Source organism: Petromyzon marinus, chromosome 27, assembly GCF_048934315.1.
Source record: "Petromyzon marinus isolate PM22_M1 ecotype Great Lakes invasive population chromosome 27, UKy_Petmar_22M1.pri1.0, whole genome shotgun sequence".
NCBI classification, from domain to species: domain Eukaryota; kingdom Metazoa; phylum Chordata; class Hyperoartia; order Petromyzontiformes; family Petromyzontidae; genus Petromyzon; species Petromyzon marinus.
In genome coordinates this window covers 9,240,430-9,266,227 of record NC_133693.1, presented here as the reverse complement: position 1 = coordinate 9,266,227, position 25,798 = coordinate 9,240,430, and the positions used below count along the sequence as shown (strand labels likewise).

The following is a 25,798-nucleotide window of genomic DNA, read 5'->3' as shown; positions in this document are numbered from 1 at the left end:
GCAATTTGCATTAATCAAGAATACTCGTCTATCGATTGACCTTAATAAAAATGCACTTCATTTAGAATCTCAATGAAGGGCTTTGCATAACATAACAAAAACAAAATCTCCTCAGAAATCTATGCTTGCATATACTTGAGGCACATACTATGCAGCCAACACAAAGCAATGCAAACGTATTCTTGTGCAGAATTTCCCTGTTGTGCTGCATGATAAATGTATCCTCGAAGACTGCTGCGCAACACAACATCGATGAGATGTCAGCATACTCAGACGAGTCGCCATTCCGAAGAAGAACGGATAGCAGACTTAACAATTATACAGAATCAAAATCGGTATTCGTACTAGAGGAATCCGATGAGCTATTAAGCTCTTTTCCACAGATGTCCAGTCGGGGCAGGTCAGAACGTTACAACAACAAACCATTGCGAAAACATGAGCCATTCATTGTTTTGGTTTTGTCTACAGAAGCTTAGCACAGTTGTATTCTCGTACCCCGAGTGTATATCTTAACAACGTTCATCAAAACAACCAACACGCTGGACCTGTGTTCGCGTTCAATTATTTATTTATCGCCTTTTCGACCATGCAGGTTGAGGCTACTACGACAATACTGCCCAGAGAAAAATAAGCACTCGACCGACGGTTGATTGAAATTCACGACGGTGTCTTTGAGATTTAAAGCTTTCGTGTCTGCAGGGATTCATATTCTTGGTTCTTCCTTCTACGTGACTTTACCGAAAGAACCAAGAATATGGTGTCTTTGAGAGTTACAAACAAAATCATCATTGCGAGTTTGTGCAATCCCTGCTGTCTACAGTGCGTTGTGGAACGTTCATCACAAACCGATGGACAGCTTAAACACATTTCTAACGAAGCACTTTGTTTAAAAAAAAAAAAACTACGATTGCCATTCGGTCATCCACGTGTAAAGTTTCCGGACATGGATTTGGCGGAGCGACTCTGGAGGGGAGAGTGCTCTCCTCACATCTGAAGGCTGCAACTTAGAATCACGCTCGGGGGTCGATTCGAGTCGGTTGTTCGTCCTTCTGCGATCAATAAGATAACTGCCGTGTTGTCGATGGCCGTCAGCGTTTTGTACTTTGGGCGGACTGGCCCCCACCATAGGAATGTAATATATCTTCTTTGGTTCTTTCGGTAAAGTCACGTAGAATGAAAATAAAATAATAAATTGATAAAATAAAATAACGCAATAAAATTCTCACGACGTTTCGACCACAACACAAGCGGCCTTCATCAGGTGAAGGGACGAGACTGTCTGGAGGACAGTCTGGAGACAGTCTCGTCCCTTCACCTGATGAAGGCCGCTTGTGTTGTGGCCGAAACGTCGTGAGAATTTTATTGTGTTCTTTTATTTTATCAATTTATTATTTTATTCTCATTCTACGTGACTTTACCGAAAGAACCAAAGAAGATGAATCCTTGCAGTCACGAAAGCTTTAAATCGAAATGTAAAATATCCCTGCCACTTGCTCAGGGTCACTGAAGGGGGCGAGTGATGCACAGTGCCCATTTGAACAGGGAGACACTTTGACTTAATAGATGCCACCCAAACGTATCTACATTAGTCGAAACTTCCTTTGCCCGTCCATGAATCTGTCAGTCACAGCACGTAATTATTATTCATCGTACAGAAAGCCCGTTCCCACTGGATCGAACCAGGCACCTGTGGTATTCATGTCGAGCTACAACCTTTGACCTAGGGTGAAAACATGACTGAAATATTTGGCCATGCTAATCCTACAGTGTTTCAAACATTTAGAAACCTGCTCATCGTTTGATGAGGTAAAAAATGGCAGGGTGGTGGAGGGTCCAGCTTAATGAGGCTTCAGGTCATGCGGTTGGCTACCTTCATAACATCCATGCATAGAGTGCAGTGACCGTATTTATCTTTGGTCGGTGGCGAGCCAAAAGCAACTAGGTAGATGACCGGAGTTTGCATGGTGGTTTATGCTCCTTATATTATTCTTGAATTTGATCTTGACCCCAAATTGTGATGTAATTCGCCAAATTACACCTGAACGTCGGGGGAAGGGGCACCGTGAGTTTACTGTGTACGCCGCTTAGTAACTTGTTCAGTCAAATTGATGCTGGTGAACAAAATATTATTTGAATTTGATACAGAAGAAGAGATCAAAATAGACATCATTTGGAAGAAAAATATTGATTCTTTCACATCTGTGTATTTTTTACAAATACAAATTGGCCCCGGGCTGATGAAGACGGTGAACGTTACAGCTGTGTTTGTCAGTGTTGTCGCAGGATGTGCAACTGCTCACTTAGCCGCGCATCTTAACTTAAAAAAAACCCAAAATGGTAAATAACCCAATGCTCGGAGGGCAAAGTCATTTCAAAACCAAACATGTTTTAATAAACAATTATATACAAAAGTAGGAACAGTGGTGCATTTGTTTTATTGGGGTTTTTTTTTTTACGAACAAATACTTCCGAATATGTTTTTCCGACACAAGATCATGCTTGTAATGCTCCTCAGCAGACGTTACTTGACTGCAGCTGATGAATGTGGTCCCCTTAAACAGCGTTAATGGAAACTTGGTTAATTGGTGAACGTAATTGATTCTATCTAAAGCTGTTGTTGGTCGATTTCAGTGGATTGGATTTGACAATGGAAGATAAATGTTGCGTTACCATTGATGACTTGTCAAGAAAACACTCTTTGATAGATTCATTGAATTCTGCGCCGCTATTAAAGGATCCTTTCATTAGCGTTCAGTGTCGGGGGCATTTTTTATTTTATTTTTTTATTTTATTTACAATGATATGACACTCATGAAGGTTTGTGTATCATTAATGGCCTTGGTAGAATTCTACAGCAAAATAAAAAAAGCCGAATGGGTTGATGTGCTATATTGCACTTAATGTGCAGTATTGCTCTTCCTTCACTTGAATAAATCTGTATTTTGAGATGCTTTGTTTTATGTATTGTCCATTGGCATCCTGCTGTTGTGTGTGTGTGTAAAATGGAACATTTGCGTGAAGAAAGACACGATCCTGCATAGATTAACTATAACACTATGTCGTATATACGATATGCAATTGTGCTATAGTTAATTCAATATACAATACTATGCGCTTGCGAGCCACAGGGACAGTGGTCGTTTACATTTCACTCAGTGTAGGCCACCGTAGACATTAATGTGTTGGTTGCAGTACCTAACTTTGCCAGCCATTGACGTTGTCTCGGATGTCTGTGTAATCTGTCAGCTTGAGTAGTTAGTTGGAAGATCTGTTAAAGGGAAGGACCGTTAATGTCTATATAAGGATTTACCATTAACATCTGCATGTCATTATTTCTGTAATCACTTTAACACTTCCTCAAAATGATATAACGTATTACTGCCGAATTATATACGTACAATCATTAGTATTTTGTCTCACATATTTTAAGGGCAGACATTTAAATTGCAGTTCTCACATTTGTTTTGTAATCATCAACTCGATTAGTTTTAATCATGATTTGAAGCTTTCGTGACTGCAGGGAATCCATACTCTTTGGTTCGTTCGGTCAAGTCACGTGGGTATAAAATAAAATAAATCAGTCTGCCTCAGCAGCAGGACCATCGCTTTCCCACCTGATGACGGACACTTGTGTTGCGCCCCCGAAAAGTCGTGATTTATTCGATTCGTTTTGTACTAGATCTCAGTTTTAAAGTGCAGGTCAACTCAACCAGGATTTTCTCTGGAGCCTGACACCTTTTCTGGTGTATATGCTATCAAAACGAGTTAAGAAATATGTCCGCTAAAGTCGTATGACACTATTCAATGAAAAAGCAAATAGAAGTTCGATTTCGCTCATTGTTGTGATACTTTTTGTTGTAATAATAACCACGTCGATCTTTCCCAATATTCAGCAAATGCTTTTTCTATGCAATCAAATTATGGTCACAATCAAGTCCTTTCCAAGTCATGGAAAGTACAAGCTGCTCAGCCGCAGGGAAGGAAAACACACGTGGCAAAGTTTCTATGGAATCTGAAAAAAAAACCTAATAATGCCACTGCCCTAAGCAACATTTATCACAGAATGTGACCTTGAACTCTGTAGTAATTTTTCTAACATTAGCGCACAACGCCTTAGTAGCCGAATTTTTTCATCTTGCTGTTTTGAGGGAGGACTGCTAAATCGAAAATGTTATTTAAGGAGACATGATCATCGCGGGACAGTAACCGTGTGCCTTTCGTCTGTGCTGTACCATTAACCCGAAGTCGTTGGACCAAGAATAATTGGTCCATTCATATCGCACCTAGCAGCAAAATGAGTCCAACAGCACCTTTGACATCACTCACATTATAATGGTAATTTTCAAGCAGATGCCATTCTAATAAATATAAAATTTAGTTCCCTGGCTCAGACTGATTCGCATCGTGTGTGTGTGTGTATGTGTATATATATGTAAAGCCTTGCTCAGAAGCCGTCGTGAGTTATATTGCAGGTATATTGCTGAAAACTCGCTTGGTGTGCAGCCCTTTGCATTTAATTAGAATGGATGAATAGGCTTTTTGACACTCATGCGATATGTGCAAAAAGTTGGGACTTTTATGAAACTTATACAGCTTCCTGTAACATTAAAGTCACCCCTTATAGATGGATTATTATTCATGTCCAACGTACACGAGAACACTTTTACGCTACTGCGTACAGTCTGATTCAGGGCTACAAAAGCAGCCTCCTTTCGTCTTGCAGACTGCCACAGCAAAGTGCTTTAATCCTTAAGCGGCAACTACCGAAGCCGGCACAGCATTGTGTGTCAGGGCCAGTACAAAGTGCCACACCACGTTGGTCGACGTCGTATTAACGCCGTCACTCTGTGTTGTCACGCAATTCGGTAAATGTCGTGTAGGTGGGTTTGCCTCCTGTTTTCTTAGATTGTGAAAAATCATTTCTTTAAAGTGCTGTTTGGCAGTGTGCCTTGTAACATACATGTGCTGGTGTTTGATGTGGAAAAGTGCAAAATAAAATAATGCTTGGCTTCGCTTGACCGTGAGCAAATAAAACTGAAAGATGGTTGTAAATGTGTAATTCACCTGACTCTTATTTTTTCATTTTTATTTCAGAATAACTGTTATTGTGCATTGCTTATATTTCAACTGTTGGCCGAGCCACATTCATCCCTGAGTGTTTTTTTTACATGTAAAGCATTGAATTCACGCAATTGTTTTCTTCAATGTTTCCTGTGCTCAGGCCAATAAGACCACTCTTGATCCGTCAACTAAAGTGGGAAACACGACATGGATTCTAATGCCTTGCGACGCAAAGGCTCCGATCGGTAAGATGACATTTCACCAGATTTTATGAACGCTGAAAACTAAAAAGTTTACAGACGCAGCAAAGTAAATTTGCGTTTGTTGTTGTTGGATGTACAGTTACTCTCTCAAGTTAAGTGTTTTTATTCACATCACTTATATACGCAAACAAATGCAAGTAGCTTGGCCATGATATCAATGTTAGTGATTAACTGTCACAGTTGGAATTAGCAATCATTAAATTATTCAAGAACAATTGCCACTATTGTGCGCATTCGGAGATGAAACCTTCACCTCACTGACATTGTAGGGCAATGTGCTCAATTGTATGTATATGTGTATGTATGTTGAGATTATTTCGCATCGTATGAAACCAACCATGCTAATTCGAGGCGCGGGGGAAGGACAACAAACTAAACACAAAAAACAGTTCAAAAGAAATGGGTTTTCAATCTAAATAATTTAAAAGTGCATAGCTCCAGTGGATTCCCAATATCGGAAGGGAGAGCGTTCGAGACGGCCGCAGAAGCGCATCTGAAAGCGTGCGATGCAGTGGCCGTCTTTCTCCGATGGCCAGCCAAAAGCTGCGCTTGCGAGGATGGCCGGAGTTCGCACGTGTGATGGTTTATGCTCCTTGACAACACCAGCGAAGTATTGTGGTTCATTTGTGGAAAGCAATATGTGTGTAATGAGTGTGACCTTATAATGCGTTCGTTCGTCAACCGGAAGCCAATGCAGCTTGTCGAGTACCAGACGTGCCACCACCTCTCCCTGCACGGTTACACGGTTGACACGACCTTCATTCTTCTCTCATGCACTATCACACCGTCTGGCTTTTTCGAACTTTGGGTTTCTGTAACCTGCCCTCCTCCTCCTCCAGACTGCACACGTGGCCCCAGCCAATCACAACCTCCTGTTCCTGACTATATAGCCCCTTGTTAATCCACTGCTGGATGAAGGCCACTCACCCCCCCCCCCCATCCCCCCCACATCGTTTCAGTCATGGAGGTTGCTTTGACCACACTTTTTATCTAATGCGGGTTGGTGAAGGAGGGCACAGAACCGGTTTAAATATCACTCGCCACTGGTGTTAGCCGTGGCTGGAAATTCAACCCGAGACGCTGGGTGCGTAACGCAGTGTGCATACAAACCACTGCACCGCCGCTCCCCTACGTCCGGCGTAATTTGCTGTCAACATTTCGTTGGAAGTTGCTTAACCAATCTTGCCGTGCAGTTCCGAGCCACGAACAACCCGTGCTCTATCTCGCCCTTCTTATGCAATGCATCTCTTTGACATTCCTCTCGCAGCCCCTTTGCGTTGTGCACACTTTGAGATTCAAATGCACAAACTCCTCTGCTCTCCCAAGCTACGCTCTCACTGCTCACCCCCCCCCCCTCCCCCCACGATGCTTCTCGTAACAGAGCCCAGGAGCCTCGTGCCTGTCGTTCAACCGAGATTTTTGGAAAGCTCTCGCAAAACAAAAAAAAGAAAGCAAGCAAAGCAACGGCAGCAGGCGCCGTTAAGATTTCGCTCCATTTCCTCAAAAACGCATTAGCGATGCTCACGAGCAAGCGTGCACGCGTGCGAGCAATCAATAAGATGGGTGTCTTGGCAAGCCCAGATATCGTCTCGGGGCGAGGCGCGCAAGCGTTGAGCGTACTGATTAAACCAAACTCTCTGGGTGGATGGCTGCTTGGGTTACTTCCTCGGCTCGTTATGATAAGATTGGCTGCGGTGCGGATTGTTTACGTATTCAGCGGCACACGTGCGTCTTTAAGAGTCCTGTTGCATAAGAATATGCGTCACTATGATGGCTCTTTGAGGCATGTAGATTGCCTGTGTGGGTCAAAGTTTCTTGAATGTTTGTAGTGGTAAAATTGAAAACTCTCCATTGTGTGACTGATCATCCCGAACAGACCGTACAGCATAGAACGACACAATGCTTGGTCCACAAATACGAAGGAGACATCACAGCGATACACTCCGCTACTCCTGACGCAGTTATCTGGCTTGACCAACTCGAATGTGAAATTTGTGTTGTTGCTCAGCATCTACATCAGCCATACGAAAAAAGAAGAAGAAGCAGTCTTTTGTTTTTGGGAGACACTTCTTTGTTAACATTAATTGTTACCAGTAACAGTATATTGGGGGGGGGAAAAAATTATTGCATTGTCAACATATTTTTGGGCGCAATGTGCTGATGTATTTCTATTACGTTACACGTTTTATCCAAACCTTCATCTGGCCAATCGGTGCGGTGGTTAGCATGCTCAAACGTGTAATGTTTCGAGTTCAAATTCCAGCTAGGGGTGGTGGATTCGGCGATTCACTCTTCTCGGATCATTGAAATAATTACCTGTTTAGATGTGTGTATGGGGGGGGGAGCAGTTTGTGGCACAGTGCTGTGAACCCGGAAATCTGAGTTTGATCCCTCGCCCTGGCTAACATCAGCCTTGAGTGATATCTGATCCAGTCCTCAGACTTTCCGTCACCAGCCTGTGTTAACCGGTCACACAAACCTCCATGACCACAACAGTGTGGGGGAGGCTTTCACAAAGCAGTGGATTCACAAAGAGCTGTACTTCGATGCGTAACGTGGCCAGCTCTCGAACAAAGACGGTCACTTCATCGTGTGCGATTTCAGATTTAACTTCTGCGGCCGTCTGGAATGCTCTTCCTTCCGATATTGGGAAGCCACTGGAGCTATGGGGTCATCCATTGAGTACGTACGCATGGAGGGGGGAGGGGGGGTTTACCCAAATGCGTACGCTTGCGTATGGGGGGTCTACTGACAATGTACGCATAGGAAACGGGGTGGGGGGGGGTGAAGCCTCGATAATAATTTGTCTACATTGGCCTTCAAATGAGGAAGATAGTCCGGCGGTAGACTATCTGTTTGCTTAAACACGTTAATATTATGAATCCTTTATCTTTTCTGTGTGGATTCAATATTGGCCGTTCTATAGCATTCGGGGGTGGGGGGGCGGGGGGGGGGGGGGCGGGATGCGTCAGGCGTATGTACGCAGGTGGGAGGGGGGTATAAAAAGTACGCGTGCCTACAGGGAAGGGGGGAGGGGTCAAGTTTTGACAGATTTTTGCATGCGTACTAAATGGATGGCCCCTATGCACTTTTACACATATGTAGTGACATCGTGGATGTCACTGTGTAATGCCGGCTCGAGAGAGGCACGGCGTGCGATGTAACGACATCGCGGGCACCACTCACATGTGGGTGCAGTACCGGCCCTAGAGGGGCTCGGTGAGCGCTGTCCGACAGCGCTAGGTGGCACCACGCTCTGCGTGCAGTGCCGACCCCTACAGGATAGGGTGTGAGGGTGCCGGCAATGGGAATGGGGTTACCCAGGGCCATGGCACTCTGGTTGACACCAGAGGACGTGACCGGTAAAGTCTACACAGGGGCCCCAGGTGGGGGCTAGGGGTGGTCACGTGTCAGGGTCGAGAACCTGCTAGAGGATTCTAGAAGGTGGGCGTGGCTAAGGGCGGAGCCAGCCACGCCACGGAGGATATAAGCCGGGTCCCCAAGAGGGACCGGCTTCTGTTGTTCATCCTGAAGAATCTACGTTCTACGTCCTACAAGAGTCACCAACACGTGGACCAGGACCCAGGCCAGGGTCTAACTCCAGTGTAATTAGCGTAGTTAGCCTGGTGGTCCACCACCATAGGTTGTTAATGTGTTAAGGGGTAGTACCCCTTGTGTTGGTTTTAATCAATGTGTTGCATCCAAGAAGTGTGTCTGCGACTTAGTTGAACTCACTACACATAGGTTGAAAACTATTTTTTTAGAACTGCTTTTTGTGTTTAGTTTGTTGTCCTTCCCCCCCCCCATTAGCATTGTTGGCTACATACGGTGCGAAATAAGTTCAACGTACATACATACATAATGAGGAGCATTCGTTCACAGTTATTAGTACAGTACACTGCATTGTGAACCTGGCGACTTTGGTTCTATTCCTTGACCACAGCTAACCTATTTTGACAGTGGTATCAGAATCTACCCGAGGCCTGTATTAGGTTCACTCAGCCTTAAATGAGCACCTGATGTGTGTGTCCTTGTGTGTAAATATCAGCACTGGGGGAGACAAAGGTGGCTAGGTATGGACTGGTCACACCACCCACTCGTGTGTCATTCCATCCTTGATAGATGCTCGCCGACGACACTAGTGCCGGCAGTTCTATATGAGGAAACGGGGGGATATTTGTCTTAGCGTACATTCGTATGAGAAATAAATAGTTGCTGTGATATGGATAGACTGGCCTCTGCCTATAGGAATGTGGAATTTGTCAAACTGATTCAAGGCTACAAAAATATATCAGCTCCTACCTCAATTTTGGTTTGGACATGGGAGGCACTTTGACTTTAATCAAATACCCATATTCTCCAACGTTAATATTTCAGAGCATGTCCCTTCTGTGTATGTCTGTGTGGTTTTGCATCGATTTATTTTAAACTTCTAAGGGCCCTTTTCCATGTGAAAAATAAGATGTATATATAAACACAGGCTATTATTTTGCACAACGAGTCACATGAAAAGGCTGCTAAATATCGGGATCCTCAGGATGACCTGGTTTACATATGACCCTTAACCTCCCGAAATTGTAATTAAGGTGGCTAATGTCACAACCGGTATTATTGAGTTGTGTATTAAAGAATGTTTTTTACAAGGTGATGTAACTAAACCGAAGTTATTTTTAATGAGGCCTTGAATTAAATACATCCAACAGAAGTTGATTAGGGTTTAGCGCTGGCCTCATGTGGCATAAAAGCTGAATATGATGAGGTTATATTTGAGGTAAGATTACTGCAAATATCTTACTTTGGTTTCAGTTTCTGGTCGATAATCTTCTTTCAAAGTTTAGGGTAATTTATTGAAATTTTTTAACATGTCAAAAGTAAAGAATGCATATATTCTATTCTTGCACATAGAAGGAGAAAGTTTTGAAGCGCACTGTTTTAGAAAGTTTTAATGAAGGTCAATTAATGAGCATCAGCTCTGATGCTCACAACTTTTTATCATAGAGAAAAGCCTAGAATATTTTTTTTATTCAAGTACCAATTAAAAGTCAACTTTAATGTTGTAGAAGGAATAGTTTTTAAAATAGTTCTTAAAAGATGCAGCATGGTGAAGATTGGATCGGAGGCTTCAACCAGGGGTCACCCCTTTTACCTTTGCACGTCCGAAGAAAAGCAGTTTACATCAACAAGTGTTGCAGCGCCTCTCCCAATGCTCGCTGTTTTTTTTTCTTTCCTACATCATTATTATTAGCGTGACCATGAAACGATGAGGCAGGACAGGCATTTGAACATCATACACAGCATTCGTTTAATGTACATTGCTTTCAGTCCGGGTGTCACTGTGGCAGACGCGCCCCGACCTGGATGGATGGTTTCAAGATCACATTTCAGTCATTGGTATACGCAGCTCACCATTCTTCCCGCATCATTGATGGGATGCGGTACCGTTTCCTGGGAGGTCAACGGTGTCAGTCCTATGGAGAGATTACCCCCCCCCCCCCATATCCAGTCGGGGCGGGTAAGAATGTTACAACAACAAACAGTACAAGAAAGGAAAAAAATCACCCTAACACATACAAATGAAACTAAACCATCCCCATCCTACCATACGAAGCACACTGAGGTGTCCACTTATTGTACATAAGCAACCTGACCACAAATGATTGCTCAACAAAATGACCTATCATTTGGACATTTACAGCGGCAAAATAATAGAAATGTGTCTAAACGCATGTTTCTATATTTGGAGGGAAAAACCAGAGGACCCAGAAAAAAACATCCACGCAGCCACGAGGAGAACATGCCAATTTCAAATATACAGCAGGCGTCAAGGGTCGGGATCGAGGGCTCCACCTCCTGCATACTAGGCGAGGAAGACAACATCTCATCACCGTGGCGCCCCTTAAATACATTCACTGCTGGATGAAGGCCTCCCCAAATCAGCTCTCGCAGCCCTGCGATGTACCAATTCATCCAGCACCTGCACGCGAGATAATTTCATCACCCCATCCCCGCGGTGTTCGTGCCTGGTGCGTTACCGCCCCCTCCGTCGTTCGTTCTTTACCACCGGCCATTGCGTCTTTCGGTGATGTGTCCTGCCCCCAAGTCCTTTTGACTTTCTTAACAGTCCTCTGGTTATAAAAAAAATGTGTCTGCTATAGATTTCCACGCGATAAGTCATTTCGTTCAGCTATCGTTTGTGGCCAGGTCGCTTCTGAAAAAGAGATATACAAGTCAATTGGTCTTATGTGGTAAAATAAAATAAAAATTAGTTTCGATATCTAACTTGCATTTATCTTCTATGCCATGTGTTCCGTTCCTTTTTTCATTTTATTTGTTAATAATAATAATTTCTGTAGCTCCGTAACATGTCCATGTCTATGATCCATATTCAGAGCAGATTAGCAAGTAATATACAGTGATCAACTAGGATTTTACATGTTACCCTGTAAACATTTTCACAATCTATGATTGGTTTTGAGAGCCAGGAGCCGGTAATCGTTTCCAGTGGAATTTTATTGGTATGTGTTAATTGGTGCATTCATGAAATCATAGTGAATAATAGATATTTGCACATACAGTGAGGGAAAAAAGTATTTGATCCCCTGCTGATTTTGTACATTTGCCCACTGAGAAAGAAATGATCAGTCTATAATTTTAATGGTAGGTTTATTTGAACAGTGAGAGACAGAATGACAACAACAAATTTCAGAAAAACGCATGTCAAAAATGTTATAAATTGATTTGCATTTTAATGAGGGAAATAAGTATTTGACCCCCTCTCAATCAGAAAGATTTCTGGCTCCCAGGTGTCCTTTATACAGGTAACGAGCTGAGATTAGGAGCACACTCTTAAAGGGAGTGCCCCTAATCTCAGCTTGTTATCTGTATAAAAGACACCTGTCCACAGAATCAATCAATCAATCAGATTCCAAACTCTCCACCATGGCCAAGACCAAAGAGCTCTCTAAGGATGTCAGGGACAAGATTGTAGACCTACACACGGGTGGAATGGGCTACAAGACCATTGCCAAGCAGCTTGGTGAGAAGGTGACAACCGTTGGTGCGATTATTCGCAAATGGAAGAAACCCAAAAGAACTGTCAATCTCCCTCGGCCTGGGGCTCCATGCAAGATCTCACCTCGTGGAGTTGCAATGATCATGAGAACGGTGAGGAATCAGCCCAGAACTACACGGGAGGATCTTGTCAATGATCTCAAGGCAGCTGGGACCATAGTCACCAAGAAAACAATTGGTAATAGACTACGCCATGAAGGACTGAAATCCTGCAGCGCCCACAAGGTCCCCCTGCTCAAGAAAGCACATATACATGCCCGTCTGAAGTTTGCCAATGATCATCTGAATGATTCAGAGGACAACTGGGTGAAAGTGTTGTGGTCAGATGAGACCAAAATGGAGCTCTTTGGCATCAACTCAACTCGCCGTGTTTGGAGGAGGAGGAATGCTGCCTATGACCCCAAGAGCACCATCCCCACCGTCAAACATGGTGGTGGAAACATTATGCTTTGGGATGTTTTTTTTGCTAAGGGGACAGGACAACTTCACTGTATCTAAGGGATGATGGACGGGGCCATGTACCGTCAAATCTTGGGTGAGAACCTCCTTCCCTCAGCCAGGGCATTGAAAATGGGTCGTGGATGGGTATTCCAGCATGACAATGACCCAAAACACACGGCCAAGGCAACAAAGGAGTGGGTCAAGAAGAAGCACATTAAGGTCCTGGAGTGGCCTAGCCAGTCTCCAGACCTTAATCCCATAGAAAAGCTGTGGAGGGAGCTGAAGGTTCGAGTTGCCAAACATCAGCCTCGAAACCTTAATGACTTGGAGAAGATCTGCAAAGAGGAGTGGAACAATATCCCTCCTGAGATGTGTGCAAACCTGGTGGCCAACTATAAGAAACGTCAGACCTCTGTGATTGCCAACAAGGGTTTTACCACCAAGTACTAAGTCATGTTTTGCAGAGGGGTCAAATACTTATTTCCCTCATTACAATGCAAATCAATTTATGACATTTTTGACATGCGTTTTTCTGGATATTGTTGTTGTTATTCTGTCTCTCACTGTTCAAATAAAAATACCATTAAAATTATAGACTAATCATTTCTTTGTCAGTGGGCAAACGTACAAAATCAGCAGGGAATCAAATACTTTTTTTTCCCTCACTGTATGGAATTGCTTAAAAACCTCAGCAACTCAAGCACCTCGCATCTCATCTCAACCATTCAAAGGCCACTCCCCAGTGACAGCTGATTAGTCGTGTGGCACAATGTGACCCAACACCGACCTGCAATTGGCCATTAGGCTGCTAATAAGATAGCAATACATTCTTGTGTTTAATCCCAATTAAATAACGTGTTTACATTTTAAAAAATGGACCATGATGCTGGCACACAACGACGACTACTCAGATAAAATAATATCGTCGGATCTTTAACATCCACTGTAAAGTAGACAGCACATTTTATAGTTAACACACCGGCAGTATGTAGCAGGGCTAGTAGCAGAACCAGCAGCAGCAACAACAACAACCGCCATTCTACACTAAGTGACCACGACGTCACCACGGCGCTTGTGCCAGGCTATGGGCATGTTATGGCCACGTGAAGTGTCGAGCGCCCGCTGGCAGGAGGTCATAGGACAGACCCAGATGCCATGAGTCGACTGAGATGAGTGGCTGATGCACCACCTGTGCCCCCTCCTGTGCCAACTTGCTGTGTTTTAGCCACCCGGCGCTCCGCTCGTTGTTGTGTCGCTCCTCCGCCCTCCGTTGTTGCTGGAGGGCGACTGCCTCCAACTGCTCAGCAGCATCCACCACGAGCCTCCTCCACAGAGGCTGATCCCGACACCGCTGGCACCAGTCATCGGCAAGCCCACCCAGCTCCACATCCTCTTGTACCACACCACTCCATCTCTTCTCCAGCCCGCGCCGTGTCCATCCAGCCCCCTCCATCCGGCCGAACAAAATCCGTCTAGGCAAGGGGTGGCCAGGCATGTGGGCCACACGACCCAGCCAACACAGTTCTGCCTGGCAGATGAGCCCAATGACAGGACCCCGTCCAGATTCTTCAAGGATCCGTGAGCTCCTCACACAATCCAGCCTGGTCAAAACCAGGATGGACTGCAGGCAGGCCAGCACCAGCAGCACCAGAAGCAGCAACAGCACAAGCAACAGCATCAGCAGCTGCATCAGCACCAGCAGCACCAGCAGCAGCACCAGCAGCAACAACAGCAGCACCAGCAACAGCAGTAGCACCAGCAGCTGCATCAACAGCACCAGCAGCACCAGCAGCTGCATCAACAGCACCAGCAGCTGCATTAGCAGCACTAGCAGCAGCTGCATCAACAGCACCAGTAGCTACATCAGCAGCACCAGCAGCACCAGCAGCAGCAACAGCAGTACCAGCAGCAGCAACAGCAGCAGCACCAACAGCTGCATCAACAGCATGAGCAACAGCACCAGCAACAGCACCAGCATCTGCATCAACAGCACCAGCAGCTGCATCAGCACCAGCAGCTGCATCAGCAGCACCAGCAGCTGCATTAACAACACCAGCAGCACCAGCAGCTGCATCAGCAGCAGCTACATCAGCAGCTGCATCACCAGCAGCAGCGCCAGCAGCACCAGCAGCACCAGCAGCACTAGCAGCTGCAGTACTAGCAACAGCAGTACCAACAGCAGCAGCGGTGGGTGTTCAGTCAGTCTTTGCTGGGAACACCCTAGCTGCTACCGTAGGCGCACACCAGGTGCTTTCCATCTTGCACCTGGTGAGTCGGTACTGCCAGCAGCTGCCAACGCCGAACTCCTGGTGGCGGTTAACTAACCCGGCAAACTCAGTATTTGAGTTGGGTCTGTGGAACCCGCGCTGGAGGAAATACCATCAGAAGGCCTCCTCAAACCATTCACTGCATCCAGCATCATCTCCAGCCGTCTAGACATAGTCTTGCCACTGGATACAGATGAGTTTGGACGAGAGAGTGAGGTCAAAGCTGTGCAACTCCCCCTCAATGAAATCCAATTCAGAGCGGAGGTCATGAAACCGTCATCAGGTCGAACAAAGAACATCAAAGTAACACCACTTAATATTGGCGCTCGGGATGTGCGCACACTTATGAACACAACCGGACCAAACAGACCTGAGAGACGTACGGCTCTTGTAGGCAGAGAACTTGCCAGATACAACATTTAAATTGCCCCCCCCCTCCCCCCATGTGTGACCTGGCTAGCTGAGATGGGGCAGATTGCATAAGTTGAAGTCGGTTACACCTTCTTTTGGAGTGGGCATGGAAGAGAGCTGCAACGCTGCTGTTGGTTTTGCAGTCAAATCTAACCTGATCAACAAACTGTCAAGCTTACCCAAGGGTATAAACGACCTTTTGATGACCCTGAAGCTCCATCTACCAGGCTAAAAAGCAGGTCACCATCATCACTGCCTATGCACCAACCATGACCAACCCTGATGTGGTCAAAAATAAGTTCTACGCTGACCTGGAGGCTGCGATTGCTGCTATATCCAGCAAAGAGAAACTCATCATTCTCGGCAACTTAAATGCCAGATTTGGAACTGACCATCAGTCATGGAATGGGATGATAGGTACACATGGTGTTGGAAAATGCAACAGCAATGGTCTTTTGCTACTAAGGACATGTGCTGTGCATAACCTACTGATCACAAACACTTTCTTCCAACTACCAAACTGCAATAAATCAACATGTATGCACCCACGGTCAAAACATTGGCACTTGATTAACTATTTCATTGTCAGGAGGAGAGACAGGCATGACATCCAAGTGACAAAGACCATATGCGGTGCAGAATGCTGGATAGATCACAGACTCTATCTCCAAGCTCAACATCCGGATCAAACCTCCCAGACGTCTGTAAGGCAAAAAAATAGTTTAAGCGACTCAACATCTCTCGGCTGAAATAGGAGAGCGTCCAGCAGAACTTGGCTGAAGCCCTAGACCACTGCTTGGAGTCCCTCAGCCTTGACTTTGACGATGCTGAAGCAGATTGGACAGCTCTCAGAAATATGCTGCACTCGACAGCGCTTGACACTGATGGTGCTGCCACACACAAACACCAAGACTTGGCTCGACGAAAAATGATGCGTAAATTCCGGCACTCCATGATGAGAAACATCGCCTGCAGAGAGCCTGCCTGAATGATAGCAGCTCAGATTCCAAGGAAACTGCATTTCTCAACATCCGCAGGACTGTCCAGCTCAAACTTAGAGCTATGCAGGGTGCTTGGCTCAGTCAGAAAGCAGAGGAGATATAATCATATGCCGACAGCAACTGCACAAAGCATTTCTACGATGCACTCAAGTCAGTCTGTGGTTCCTTAGGAACCTCACCTCTCCTGAGTGCAGATGGAAGAACACTGCTCACAGAAAAAGACAAAATCCTTGCCAGATGGGCCAAACACTTCAACTCAGTCCCCAATCAATCTTCATCCATAAATGAAGACACGATAAATAGGCTGCCTCAAGTTGAAATGAACCTGTAACTTGCAGATCCACCCAACCTGGAAGAAACCCAAAAAGCCATCAGTCTTCTCTCATCGGGAAAAGCTCCGGGAGCTGATGCCATACCTACAGACATCTACAAGGGAGGAGAGCCTCATATTGTTGAGAAGCTAACTGACCTCTTCCAGTCATTATGGAGACAAGTAGCTGTCCCTCAGGAGTTCAAGGATGTCTCGATTATCCACATCTACACGAGGAAGGGCAATCGCCAAGCCTGTGACAATCACAGAGGCATTTCCTTGCTGTCAATTGCGGGAAAATCTTTGCAAGAATCCTCCTGCATCGTCTAACAGAACACCTAGACCAAGGCCCGATGCCGGAGAGCCAGTGTGGCTTCAGAAAAAAACCGTGGAACCACTGACATAGTGTTTTTGCAGCCCACCAACTGCAAGAAAAATGCCAAGAGCAAAACTCCGACCTGTACCTCACCTTTGTCGACCTGAGAAAGGATTTCAACACCGTCAGCCACGAGGGCCACTGGAAGATCATAGCAAAGCTTGGTTGCCCAGTCAAATTTATCACCATGATGCAACATTTGTGTGATGGCATGAAGGATAGTGTGCAAGATCACCAAGAGTCCTCTGTACAGTGTTCAGTCACAACTGGAATGAAGCAAGCCTGTGTTCTAGCACCAACCCTGTTCAGCATGATGTTCTCCGCCATGCTGCTAGATGCCTTCCCAAATGACCACACTTGGATCCGCTTCATCTACCACTTTTACAGGGCGGCTGTTCAACCTGCGGAGGATGCAAGCCAAAACCAAGGTTGAGGAGGTGACTGTTTTGCGACCTGTTCGCAAATGCCTGCGCACAAGCTGCTGGCTCGCATGCCAACCTGCAGACCCTCGTGGACCAGTTCTCAGCTGCCTGCGCCAACTATGGCTTCACAATCAGCACAAAGAAGACTAAAGTTACGTACCAACCTGCCCCCGGTAATTGTTACGTGGACCCAAACATCTATGTGAAATGTCAGAAACTTGTCAGCTGTGGACAAGTTCAGCACATGACAGAGTGGTATCACTTTGTCATGCGCTGTTCACGTTGATGATGAAATTAACATCAGGATTGCCAAGGCGAGTGCAACCTTTGGCCGTCTGCGAGATTCAGTGTGGGAAAGGACAGGCCAATAAGCTGGCCACTAAACTGAAGGTTTACCAGGCAGTTATCCTTACCAACTCTTACGTATGGCTGCGAAACCTGGACAGTATGCCAACGCCGTGCCAGGAATCTCAATCACTTTAACCTAAACTGTTTTAAGAAGCTCCTGAGGATCAAGTGGCAGGACAGAATCCCAGGCACCGAAGCCCTCAGCCCTGTTGACGTGCTGAGCATTCTCACACACCTTATGAACACGCAGCTTACATCGGCCAGCCATGTAACCAGGATGCCTGCCACTCGTCTCCCAAAGCAGATCTTCTTTGGCGGGATGAAGAATGGGAAGCGAGCACAAGGTGGGCCGATGAAACGCTTCAAACACACCCTGAAGGCCTTCCTCAAGAGCTTTAATATAGATCAAAAGTAATGGGAAAGCTTTCCTCAGGATCATCCGACCTGGCAAAATCTAATCTGGGATGGCGCTGCCACCTCTGAAACCAGCAGGACCAAATATGCCATGGTGAAGAGACAACATCCCAAGACCAGTATCAAGAGACGCGTACCCCAGCAGGCTGCTACCAACATATGTCCAGTGTGCCACAGAGTGTTCTGGGCTCAGATTGGCCTCTTCAGCCATCTGCGCTATTACCGTACCCCAGACTCATCCCAATGAAGCGTCTCATGGTCATCATCGACCTTTTATGGACGAACAAGAAGATATACCAGGGCAGCCTGCCAGGGTCAAACCATGAACCTCTACAACAAGCGGCAAAGGCGCTACCACCCAAATTATTGTGTTCGAATTGATAAAAAAAATTCTCATCAGTCTGCAAATTTATATTCTTTTATATGTAGGTTCGTCAGTGAACAGGAACTGTGCAAACAAGACGTAAAAAAGTAACAATGCAAATGAGCCAGTAAAATGGAGACAAAAAAAGAATAGATGTATTTATTTTTGTGGACCCCAAATCATGACAAATTGCCTTCAATTGGTACCCCCCCCCCCAACCTCCCCCCAAATCACGACAGTTTGTAGTATCTCTGTGCATGGTGGCGGGTCGGAGTTGAACGGTTGATTGCTTGCTACGCCGGTATACTCCATTAACACAACACATTGCACAGGTCCGTGGCTAGTGTCACTTGATGTCTGTTCAAGCGGGGGGGGGGGGGTGGCAGAGAACGGTGAAATGCTCTCCTCTCCGATGGGGGGGGGGTCCACGGGCGTGCGAGCGACATTTGCTTCCAAGAGAAATTTTTTGCGGGAGGTTGTTTTTTTTCTGAAAGAAGTTGGTATTTGCTGGCAGGCGGCAGATGGCTGGGTTGAGAGGGGTTTGCTACCTCGAATTTTCACGTCGTTATATCGGGTCCCGGCTGATGTTGCCCAGGCCTGCTGTTGTGATAGGTCCTCCTCAGAGAGTTAAGGCACGGGCCAATGAGCCATTAAAACATGCCCTATCTGTTGACTTGCTTTTGTAAATAGACTAGCGCAATGCATTCTGAGTCAATCTTAAGAATAGAAGTTTTTAAGTTTGGCACGGACTTGCCCACAAAAATTTGCTTAGCATTTATCTGCGTCCGTGCCCCTGCCCCCACTGGTCAACCTTAGTTCTTCTTAAGAATGAGCAATTCCCACTAAGGTCACGGAACGTGATGCAGAGAGAGAGAGAGAGATCTTTGGAACCCTCTAATTGCTAGAGTTTCTGTACTAAATGTGTGCACTTGTTCACAATAGTGTTTGCAGGTATCAAAATATATGTTATTTATTTATCTGAACTGAATTTTGAACGCTAGAATTGCTCATTATTTCATGATGCATTTTCTTATGAACATGTTTTATTTTATTTGCCACCTAGTTTTATTTTCTAAATGTCGTGAAATGAAACACTTTGATGTTGAATATGAGTACGTTATAGGCAAGAAAAGGCACTGAGATTAAAGCAGTATTAACCTGAATGAGAATGCTTTCGTGGAGGGCTTTCAAAATGGAAAAGTAAGGATTCAGGAATGATGAGAGGTCACAGCAGGTGCTGCAACAATGATTTAGACGCAATTAGGCATTTAACAATGCAGTGATTCATTGATTAAAATAGATTCGTAATGCTCACAAATGCATTTAATCGCGCGTGTAAGAAGAGACTAATTGTGATTTATGCAAATATTTTCCAAATGATATGCTAATTTTAGATTTGAACTGATGGAGCGAGCAATCTGTGGGAGCAAGATAAACAGTACACATGAGATGGTCAGAATTAGATGACAGTGAATTGATTATTTTCGTGGTATCGCAATCATGGCTTGCGACAATTTGTTGAATTATTGGTGCCGGGGGGTAAATGATGACGCAGTATTTTACAATCCAATGCAGGATGCTGCCCCGGTGCAGCGAGCGGCTAGTCCTTTGGACTCGCAATCCAAACGCCGTCGGTTCGACTTGGTCTCGCGACGCAGCGGCGTTATAAGCGACGGTGCACGACCTCGCCTCTCTCTCCACCCGACAGCGCACATGGTTACACCGCGGTCGATCAGCAGGTCTCATTTGATTGGGTGAAATGTGGCTACCCCCCACGTCTTCCACGACATCTGGCCAGCGTAGAAAGCTAGGCCAAAGGCCCTCTGGAGGAGCCTCTCTAGGTCTCCTCGAGTGGGGAGGCCCTTCCATGAGCAGTGGTGCGAGCGGAGCGATTGCAGGGCTGCACCTTTATCTCTTTCTATTGAATTCCAAAGCAAGTGGATTGATACCGTATCACTTATGACGTGTTTGGCAAGAAAAAAAATCATGGGCCACTTGTTCTCATTGGCGGGACTAGGATGGCAATCGCATCATGTTATTGTGCTGATTTACGAACACGTTCACAAAATCACTCTGGTCCGACAAATCCACGTTGAAAATGCTTCGGTTAAATTTCAACGCGGGTGGATTGATACTGTGGTGTATGACTTGATGGGGGATTCAGTGCTGCGAGTGCGCTGCTTTTGGTGACTTTGTGTGGCAGCTGATGGAGGGATTGCATCAGTGTGCCTTCAGGGAAGTCGTGCATTTAAAAGCAAAGATTGTGTTTGCCGGCTTTCCAGTGATGAAGGAGACGCTAACATGAGTCAGCTGTTTGTGCCACATTGGCAAATGGTCTGATTTTGTGGTTATTGGATAGCAAATCAAAGCATAAAAAACATGGGGAAAACTGGTGGATTTTACGAGAATATCTTAAAACTACAACTGTATCTTTAGTTCCAAATGTATAGTCGGTTTATATCAATTGGATATTAGCATAGTTGGGGGTTTAACATGTTTAACGTAGTGAAGGAATTATCTGAATTATTTTAGTTTACCTTCATTCCAATGGCTTTCTTTGAAATATTTCGAAAAAAGTCAAACTGAAAATACAATCTTGAAATAAGCACATTTCCAAATTGCGCTGTTTGATGTACAGCATATACCGTGGTTGTCATTATGTCGCAATGCTCATTATTGCTACCTTTTTATGAAATTTAGTGGCGGCTTGATAGGTTTATTGATTCATTGTTTATTTTCATGAGGCTGATGGCAGATGGCAGGTTAAATAATGTGCGCTTAAACCTGGCTGCTAAACGTCAAAATTTTCCAAAGCTAGTTGCAATTCTAGTCAATCATTACTCGGCAAAGGTGAAATTGCTTTGTTTGCATGACAAGTTGAAATTGAGAAATACAAATAATGTGAGCTAAGTCATTCCTGTCCGTTTGGATTAAAGCAGGCGAACAAACGCCCTGAGATAACATACTTGTGTTTTGTGACTCTATGTCAGTGTTCTTAAAATACTGTAAATCAAGTAAATTTATCTAAATTTGAATTATCTGTGCTTCACATTAGACATTTTTGGTGAGTGATGTGTTGTCTGCGGTAATGTTTGTCATGTTTATGGGGCATGTGGGGTATGGGTCAGCATCAGAGCAGTCGGTTCCTCACGACTTCTTTCTGGCCCTGAGGCTCCGTGGTCAGCGCGGCGCCCGTTATAGCGCGGTGCCCGTTGTAGCGCGGAGCCCGTTATAGCGCGGTGTCCGTTATAGCGCGGTGCCCGTTGTAGCGTGGTGCCCGTTGTAGCGTGGTGCCCGTTATAGCGCGGAGCCCGTTATAGCGCGGTGTCCGTTGTAGCGTGGTGCCCGTTGTAGCGCGGTGCCCGTTATAGCGCGGTGCCCGTTATAGCGCGGTGTCTGTTGTAGCGTGGTGCCCGTTATAGCGTGGTGTCCGTTATAGCGCGGTGCCCGTTATAGCGCGGTGTCCGTTGTAGCGTGGTGCCCGTTATAGCGTGGTGCCCGTTATAGCGCGGTGCCCGTTATAGCGCGGTGCCCGTTATAGCGTGGTGTCCGTTGTAGCGTGGTGCCCGTTGTAGCGCGGAGCCCGTTATAGCGCGGTGCCCGTTGTAGCGCGGTGCCCGTTGTAGCGTGGTGCCCGTTATAGCGCGGTGCCCGTTATAGCGCGGTGCCCGTTATAGCGCGGAGCCCGTTGTAGCGCGGAGCCCGTTATAGCGTGGTGTCCGTTATAGCGCGGTGCCCGTTGTAGCGTGGTGCCCGTTGTAGCGCGGTGCCCGTTATAGCGCGGTGCCCGTTATAGCGCGGTGCCCGTTATAGCGCGGTGCCCGTTATAGCGCGGTGCCCGTTATAGCGCGGTGCCCGTTTTAGCGTGCTGCCCGTTGTAGCGTGGTGTCCGTTATAGCGCGGAGCCCGTTATAGCGTGGTGTCCGTTATAGCGCGGTGCCCGTTGTAGCGTGGTGCCCGTTATAGCGCGGAGCCCATTATAGCGCGGTGCCCGTTGTAGCGCGGTGCCCGTTGTAGCGTGGTGCCCGTTGTAGCGCGGTGCCCGTTGTAGCGCGGTGCCCGTTATAGCGCGGTGCCCGTTATAGCGCGGTGCCCGTTATAGCGCGGTGCCCATTGTAGCGCGGTGCCTGTTGTAGCGCGGTGCCCGTTTTAGCGTGCTGCCCGTTGTAGCGCGGTGCCCGTTATAGCGTGGTGTCCGTTGTAGCACAGTGCCCATTATAGCGCGGTGGCCGTTATAGCGCAGTGCCCGTTATAGCGCGGTGCCCGTTGTAGTGTGGTGTCCGTTATAGCGCGGTGTCCGTTATAGCGCGGTGCCCGTTGTAGCGTGGTGCCCGTTATAGCGCGGTGCCCGTTATAGCGCGGTGCCCGTTATAGCGCGGTGCCCGTTGTAGCGTGGTGCCCGTTGTAGCGCGGTGCCCGTTATAGCGCGGTGCCCGTTGTAGCGTGGTGCCCGCTATAGCGAGGAGCCCGTTGTAGCGCGGTGCCCGTTATAGCGCGGTGCCCGTTATAGCGCGGTGCCCGTTATAGCGCGGTGTCCGTTATAGCGCGGTGCAGCATTTGCCGCTCGCCGCCAGCATCACCATAAGTTGGACCCTAGTTGAGGGTGCTAGGCTGCTTCTTATGGCCTTTTTATTGGTATGTATGTTGAACTTCTTTTGTACCGTACGTAGCCAACCGTCCGAATGTTTTGAAATGCTGTCCTCTATTTCCTTGGGCTGAATTTGTCTCAAATAGTTGAGATCTTTTCAATATCGTACCTCATCAGATGTATCTCTACGTATGGACTCCATTAGAAAAAAAATTCAATTTGTAAATTGATGTGTAATTATTCTACTTTTGTCCAATGACCTTGGTTATTCATGATCTAATTCTAAAAGAGGCTTGAGCATATTTTTTGCCCGAACTAGGGGCTGTATTGCAAGTAATGTGATCATGCAATTAAGGATAATTATTTTCATGAATAGATTTCTCAAATGCCTCAGCAACTTAAAAAAACGATTGCATCACATTTCATCTCAACCATTCCAATACCCTACTGCAGGATAGCCAAGGGGACCCCCCCAGTGGCAGTTGTCCCTGCGCAGCGCATAAACTGAACCCAGCACCAGCCTGGAAGCTGGGATCAGTCTCCTAGATGTTGGTATTTGGCTTTTTCCAATGAAGTAATTTTCTTTTCATGCATTATATGTGTACAATGATGCCGACACGCAATGGCCCATGCTGTTTCGATAACGTCGCAGGATCTTTAACGTACTTATGGCTGAGCTCCTACTTCCGTCTGCGCTTCCTGCCGTCACTGACCCGTACGGTAAAGTATGGTCAAATGGCCCCCACCACACACATAGTGGCAGTGGATGGGCAACAGGGCTATACATGTACAGCATTTGGGTTAATATTCCCAAATGAAATCCCTCTCTTTTGCTTACTCAGTAACGTGTATAATTTAACACGAGAGGACACTGAGTCACATCGCGAGTTATTACTTGTGATCAGAGCCATCTGTTTAGCTGAGCTGCACAATAGCAGTGCTAATTATGGCTGAGTGTAACAGATATATACATAGACGAGGTCTGTAATCAAGATAAACTTTCTGAAAGTAAGCGTAAGCCTGTGTTTTCTTGGCGGTGTGTATTTCACACAGGAGGTATTCTTTCCGCACGACATTTCTCTGTAAATGAGGTTGGAGTGCTCCGAAAGAATCCAATCGGTTCGCGAAGAACCCGCTCATAGGGTGAACGCCGTTCATCAGCACGCGTGGTCTCAGTGCGTAAAATAAAACTGTTGCTTAGACATTTAAGCAAAGCGAGCTATCCTAATGTGATGGATGGTGGCAGCAATGTCCTTTGATATAGATTAAGAGAGGGTTGTCCAGACACAATGTGTTATTCTGTGTGGCCTGCCAGCCTTTTGCTGATTTAATGTTTTGTCGTTACAATGTGCTGCTTGCGGTGGACTGAGAGAAATGAAATGGTGACAAAGCTCTGCATTAGCACGGGTGTAGCAGTGAACAGATTTTGAGAAGGTACTGCATTTAAGTTATAATATATTTGATTCCCATTCACATTACAGAAGTACAGTACGTACATGTAGTGCGGTTAGCGCGCTGCGCTATGAACCCAGTAGCCCGAGTTCGATTCCCGCTCACGGCCAACACCATTCACAATTATCTGAGCTGGTCTTGGGCCTCCCTACGGGTATCTGGTGTGGTGTGTACACTTCACCACTGAGGTGTTGGCCATCCACCCCTTAGTGTGCCGTGCCAGCCTTCATAGGTGCTACTTGCTAACAGCACTTGCCCCAGCAGTCTATTAAGGCTACACGGGGATCTGTATCTTTGTTTGACAGTACAGACCAGGTACCGCACGTCCGATTAACACGGTTGGCTTCGTACGACCGTATTTATGTCAACATATGTTCGTGTGCGTTGGTGCATAGCTTTGTTATAATATTTTTTGTAATCTTACAAAATATTAACTTTCTAAAAGCTAAAGTCTGGCATTTAAGAACATTTTCTCGTCAAACGTTCATGATCCATGTTTCACTTTCATGTAGTGGTTGATGTGGTTGTTTAACGTTTATTAACATGCGTGTTTAAAAAAAGCCTCCTTGATACAAACGTCTGTTTGTATCACAAACTTATTTAATTGTCCTTAGAGCTTTGTTAATTAGGCTTCACAGTATCACCCAGGCAGACAGAGTGAACATTTTAGAACTCCCAACAGGCAACAGACACACTTATATCCATGGAGAACAGGTCTGGAAGATGCATTACAGCTCTTGGGTTTTCCAAAAAAATGTCAATTACACATTCACTAGGTGGCATTGTTAAAGCGTTGTATGTCAACCTACAGCACTGCTCAACAACGTCTTTTATTTGCCGAGAAAAAAAAAGTCTCGCAAAGTGTGAAGATTCTCTTTCAATGAGGGTTCAGTCCTGGGGTATTTGACCAATAAAAATGTACATGTGGGCGGACGTTTGTAGAACCCGGAGAATAGGCATCAAACACACACGGCAGGCGATAACCCATCGGCTTCAACCGGCGGCCCCA

General features: G+C 45.9%; 1 protein-coding gene across 4 annotated transcripts in view; it reads left to right on the top strand.

Moving 5' to 3' along the window:
- Positions 1–25,798, top strand: part of LMBRD1 (LMBR1 domain containing 1) — a 346,839-nt gene that overhangs the window by 280,663 nt on the left and 40,378 nt on the right. For all 4 annotated transcript variants that reach the window (XM_032961536.2, XM_032961537.2, XM_076069959.1 and 1 more), the window contains one exon: positions 5,222–5,306. In XM_032961536.2, coding sequence (XP_032817427.2) covers positions 5,222–5,306 — 85 coding nt within the window. The remainder of the gene's footprint in view (positions 1–5,221; positions 5,307–25,798) is intronic.